Source organism: Herpailurus yagouaroundi, unplaced genomic scaffold (genome assembly GCF_014898765.1).
Source record: "Herpailurus yagouaroundi ecotype Mexico unplaced genomic scaffold, PumYag 67681, whole genome shotgun sequence".
In the NCBI taxonomy this organism is placed as follows: domain Eukaryota; kingdom Metazoa; phylum Chordata; class Mammalia; order Carnivora; family Felidae; genus Herpailurus; species Herpailurus yagouaroundi.
Genome location: NW_024420481.1, coordinates 117676 through 123675, shown reverse-complemented (window position 1 = coordinate 123675; position 6000 = coordinate 117676). Strand labels below are relative to the sequence as shown.

The following is a 6000-nucleotide window of genomic DNA, read 5'->3' as shown; positions in this document are numbered from 1 at the left end:
ATATACATTAATTTTCACATCCAAAATCAAGAGTCGGATGCTCAACCAACTGAGCCATCCAGGCGCTCCTGTCTTGTTCTTATATATTTTAAATTTATGCTTGTTTATAAATATATATGTATGTTTATGTACATATACATTAATTTTCACATCCAAAATCAAGAGTCGGATGCTCAACCGACTGAGCCATCCAGGCGCTCCTGTCTTGTTCTTATATATTATAAATATATGCTTGTTTATAAATATATATGTATGTTTATGTACATATACACCAGTTTTCACATTGTCAATAAAAGGATAAATGAAAGTAGAAGTATGTTTCTAAAATATTTTTTTAAGTTTATTTATTTTGAGAGAGAGAGAGAGAGAGAGAGAGAGAGAGAATATGAATGGGGGAGGGGCAGAAGGAGGAGGGGAGGAGAGAGAGAATCCCAAGCAGGCTCCGTGCCCAGGGCAGAGCCCCATGTGGAGTTTGATCTCACAAACCTTGAGATTGTGACCTGAGCCAAAACCAAGAGTTGGATGCTTAACCAACTGAGCCACCCAGACGCCCCTGTTTTTAAAATATTTTCAGAGTATCATTTTTATGCCTTAAATATATATTCATGTTTGATCAAATATTCCTACTTTACTTATAACGTTATAAAAGAGCAGCACTCCAGATTCATCCTGACATGAGGACTCACTGGTAATAAGTCAGATTCTCAGGTCAGGGTAAAAACTACAGTTCTTAAGATTTATGACTAAATCGACCAATCAAGCTTATAATTTCAAGTATATTCAATTAAGTGTCAGGAAACTCTATTTAAAATTGTAAGATATATGAAGATGAGTGAAATGCCATCCCTGCCTTCAAGCAGAATAAGTACAAAAATAATAATGATACAAGACAAGGCAATCTAAGATGACTACAGATACACGTATGAAAAGATGTCTGAACTATAAAAGTAGGAGAGAAACACAATATTGGAATGATAGGATTTTAGAAGCCTTTTAATGTACCTCTCAATGCAGAAATCCTTTTAAGAATTCCACTCGAATGATCTTTTAGCCTTAGCTTGAAATCTTATAGTAATCAGCTGACTTTCACGCAACAGTTCATTCTGCTGTTGGACAACTCTCACTATCAGAAAGCTCTTATGTTAAAAAAGGGGGGATGGGGTTAGAATTTGTATCTAGGTGGCCTGTTTCATTGGCTCTTTAGAACAGAGACAAATCAAATGTGCTATTAAAAGCAGATGAGTTAAGATTCTAATTCTGCATTAATCTTTGTCCCTGCTCCTTGAATTATTACTACTCCCACTACAAGATATATTTAATCTCATCTCCTAAATGAATTTTTAAAATTCACCTAGAAGCAACTATATATAAATATCCACGATGAAAATGCACGTATGACACTTTGGATATCTATGGAGAAAACTAATTACAATTTGCCTCAAGTGTTTTTAAATATTTTAGATCTTAAAAGTTGAGCTTGAAAAATATATAGGTAGACTCCACTGTCAGATCATTGAAACTATGCATTTAGAAAAGGCCCAAGAACAATAAGTACTCTGGCAAAAAGGTAACTTTGTTTCCCTTAAACTCTATGATCTCTTACAGATTTCTTCCACTGTGGTTCTTAACCGAAGAGTAAATGAGATTGATTTTTATAAATGTCTAGAATGTATGGGTGGAGAGAGTCATATATAGGAATCTTGGAAACTTGCTCAACTTTCTTAATAGTGGGAGACCTTAATGACCATGGCCTCTCAGAAGAAATGCATTAAATTAATGCATTTATTAACTGAATCCTACAAATTGACCAATAGTCTATATATATATGAAATTGGAGATCTCCGTGGCATCACTGACTTCAAAGTAAACTGGTAACATAACTATTCATGTCCACCTTTTAGGGGAATGACCCAATTATATTATGAGTATAGGAGTCAGAAGACCTGACTTTGGCTCCAGCTCAGTCACTGCTCTGTGTGACTTTCAGCAGAGTCACTTCACCAATCTGGGCTTCAGATTTCCAATCTGTACAATACAGTTGAACTAGATATTTACAAGGTCCGGTCTGCCACTTAAAATTTTATTGATTCTGGAAAAACATTTGCCTTCATCTCTGCTAGTGTAACAGATGCATGATGGCATTGAGCTTCTGAGGGCTTTAAGAAAGTATTTAGGAAATCAGAGAACTCGATTCCTAATATTTTGATTCTTTCTGGCAACAAGAAACTCATTTTGTTCAGCCTCATCAATAGTTGCCTCTCGTATGAATTATGCATGCTTTATGATGAAATGTGGAAAGCTCATTTCCCCCTGGTTTCTTGTTTTGTGTGGATAAATGATCCTCTCAGGATTTCCATATTAATACAGGTTCCCACTGACAAAACACTCACCGTAAAATTTTCCTTCTGGTGACTACAGCTTGAGACAAAACAAAATAAAGATACACTTGGCGTTTTTGTTTCAGAGAAGCAAAGGAGACAGGGCACAAAAAGCTACATCGACTCTAAAAGCCCTGGCACAGTTCACATTCAGAAGTGCTCAACTAGTAGTAAATAGCAGACCACCAGCAAAATAGTTTTTCTTTTTCCTTGATAATTAGGATATGGCTATAAGAAAAACCCTCTAACTTCGGTTTAGTTGATTTCATGGCATGACTCTTGTGCTTGGTAACTCTCCGTTGACCACACACAAAAGAGGGCACACTTGAAAGTCGCCAATAGCTCGTTTGTGACTTTGTGCTGAGGAAGGAAATATATATATTTTTTTAATTTTTTAAATGTTTGTTTATTTTTGAGAGGGAGAGAGAGGCAGACTGCAAGTGGGGGAGGGGCAGAGAGAAAGAGAGACACAGAATCCGAAGCAGGCTCCAGGCTCTGAGCTGGCAGCACAGAGCCCGACGCGGGGCTCGAACTCACGGACCACGAGATCATGACCTGAGCCGAAGTCGGACGCTTAACCGACTGAGCCACCCAGGCGCCCCTGAGGAGGGAAATATTTTGAAATTACATTATCTAGCAGAGGAACCTAATTATACTTTCCATTTCTAGTCTCACTCTTCTGAAAGGGAGGATTTAGTTTGCTTCCTTAACTCGACTTATATTAAACTCTGCAGTAGATTACACTGAGTCCTGTTCTTAGACAGTCTTTTCATAAGTGTGAAGCCTTTGGAAAGGAAGGTGCTGAGGCTAGCATGTTGGGACTATCAAGGGAAGTTCAGCTAAACCTCTCTTAAACTTTATTTGGAATACATTCCCATGCCACAGTGATTAGCAGATTTCTTTTTTAATGTTTATTCATTTTTTTGAGAGAGAGAGCGCAAGTGAAGGAGGGGCAGAGACAGAGGGAGACACAGAATCTGAAGCAGGCTCCCGGTACCGAGCTGTTAGCACAGAGCCCGACGTGGGGCTCGAACTCATGAACGACCAGATCATGACCTGAGCCGAAGTTGGACGCTCAACCGACTGAGCCACCCAGGCGCCCCTGACTAGCAGAGATTTAAAATGTGTTTGTAGTATACACGGCTGTTGAGAGTATGGGGAAAGTGGTGTTTAAATTCACTGCAGTGGGTTCTTAATGTCCTTTGTGGAGGACATTTGGTGGTATGTATCAGAAGCCTTCAAAATGTGCACCTCTCTTGGCACAGCAATTCTTCTAAAAATTTTTCTTAGGGAAAAATATGGGACAGGTTGAAAAGGATGTTTAATGTTGTGAAAAACGTAATGTTTTCAACACATGGGGCTGGGGCAACTGAATATCCACATGCCAAACAGTGAAGTTGGATTCCTACCTCCCAACGTATACAAAAATTAGCTCAAAATGGATCAAGGACCTAAATAGTAAGATCTAAAACCATTAAATTTTTAGGGGATAAACAGGGGTAAATCTTCATTATATTGGATTGAGCAATGCATTCTTAGGTATATCACTAAAAACATGAGCAGCTAAAGAAAAAATAGATAAGTTGAACTTTATCAAATTAAGAACTTTCATGCCTCGCAGGACATTAACAAGACAGTGAAAAGACAACCAGAAAATTTGTAAATCATATGTGATGAGTTTAATCCAGAATATGTAAACAGGTCTTATAACTCAGCCACAAAAAGACGAACAACCCGATTAAAATATGGGCAGAGGACTTTATGAATAGACATTTCTCCAGAGAAGATTTACATATGGCCAATAAGCATATGAAAAGATGTTCAATATGATTAGTCATTAAACAAATGCAAATCAAAACCACAAAGCGGTATCACTTCATACCCACTAGAATGGCTGTAATAAAAGAGATATTAACAAGTGTTGGTGAAGAGGTGGAGAAACAGAGGGCCCTTGTACATTGCTGGTTGGAATGGAAAATAGTGCACTGACTGTGGCAAACATTTTGGCAGCTTCTCAAAATATGAAACATAGAATTCTCGTAAGATCCTCGATCTTCCAATCCACTCCTTGAAAACGAGGACTCAAAAAGATACTTGTATGCTGTTGTTCCTCGTGGCATTATTCACAACAGCCGAAAAGGTGGCGACTACCCCAGTGTTCATCACCAGTTGATCTTGATATGGTGTAATTACATCATACATACAGTGGGATGTTGTTCAGCTATGAAAAGGAATGAAATTCTGGTACGTACTACAGCATGGATGAAACTTGAGAACATGCTGAGTGAGATATTTAAAATAGATAAGTTCATAGAGACAGAAAGTAGATTACAGGATACTAGGGGCTGGGGGAGGGGGTAATGGGGAGTTATTCATAATGGGCATAGAGTCTCTGCTTCGGATGATGAAAAAGTTTTGGAAATAGATCATTGGAATGGTGTACCTTGTGAATGTAAGTAATGCCACAGAATTGCATGCTTGAAAGTGGTTGAAGTGGCAAGTTCTATGTAAAAAAACAAGAAACCTAGTATTTGCCACAGATCAGTTAGGCCACCATTTCTCAGGGTGTTTTATAAAATATGAATAAGTTAAGTGTCCTGAAGAATAAAAGATGGTTAAGGAAGTTTAGGAAAACCCATTAAAATCGTTTCTTTAACATTGTGATAGCCCAACAAAAGAGATAGGGTATGAAGCGTCTTTAACTTTTTAACTTAAGTTCTTGTTTTTGAGGGCGATCTTGTGGGATCTATGTTATGTACAGCCTTTGGAAAACGTTGGGTTAAACAAATTACAGTACGTTCCCTCCATGGAAATCTGTGCACCCATTAAGAATGATAACATGGTCATATGTCACTCGACATGGGAAAGATGTTTACGCTAGATTGCCAAGAGCAATTTTATGGGGATATATAACAGAAAAAAACTTTGTAAGGCTATATGCGAGTATTAGTGAGGATGTGGAAATAGGACCCTTGCACATTGCTGGCTAGAATGTAGTGACTGTGGAAAACATTTTCGCAGTTCCTCAAAATAGTAAACACGGAATTTTTAGATGATCCAAGAATTCCACTCCTTGAAAACCAGGATGCAAACAGATACAGGTATGCTAATATTCCTTGCGGCATTATTCACGACAGCCAAAAGGTGGCAACAATGCAAGGGTCCATCACCAGATATTTGGCACCAGTGGCCACGTCGCCACAAATGTTTTCTCCTCTGTGTTTTCATTCTAGTCTTTATGAGATGGTTTCCAGACCTGTTACCATCTTAGCCGTTGGCCTCTGAACATTGTCCAGTTCGTCAACATCCTTCAAGTGTGGGACCGAGAAATGACCACCACACACCACACACCACACTTTTTTTTTTTTTTTTTTTGCATCTCATTATCAGTTCCTTAAAAAAATGTGATATTAGATTTCTCTAATTAAAGCAATTTCAGAATACTTCCGGTTCGGTGTGACTGTACTCTGAATCCTGTTGTAAGATTATATGGGAATGCGAGCTGGTGCAGCCACTCTGGAAAACAGGATGGAGGTTCCTCCAAAAACTAAAAATAGAACTCCCCTACGACCCAGCAATTGCACTACTAGGCATTGATCCAAGGGATACAGGTGTGCTGTTT

General features: G+C 38.4%; 1 protein-coding gene across 6 annotated transcripts in view; it reads left to right on the top strand.

Moving 5' to 3' along the window:
- Positions 1-6000, top strand: part of LOC121025565 (P2R1A-PPP2R2A-interacting phosphatase regulator 1-like) — a 101642-nt gene that overhangs the window by 42911 nt on the left and 52731 nt on the right. For 2 of the 6 annotated variants that reach the window (XM_040468106.1, XM_040468100.1), the window contains one exon: positions 5612-5821. The exons of 3 other annotated variants lie outside the window; for them this stretch is intronic. In XM_040468106.1, coding sequence (XP_040324040.1) covers positions 5612-5663 — 52 coding nt within the window. In that variant the 3' untranslated portion in view covers positions 5664-5821. Of the gene's footprint in view, positions 1-5611; positions 5822-6000 lie in introns of those variants that run through there. One more of the 6 variants, XM_040468099.1, reaches the window with a different exon arrangement.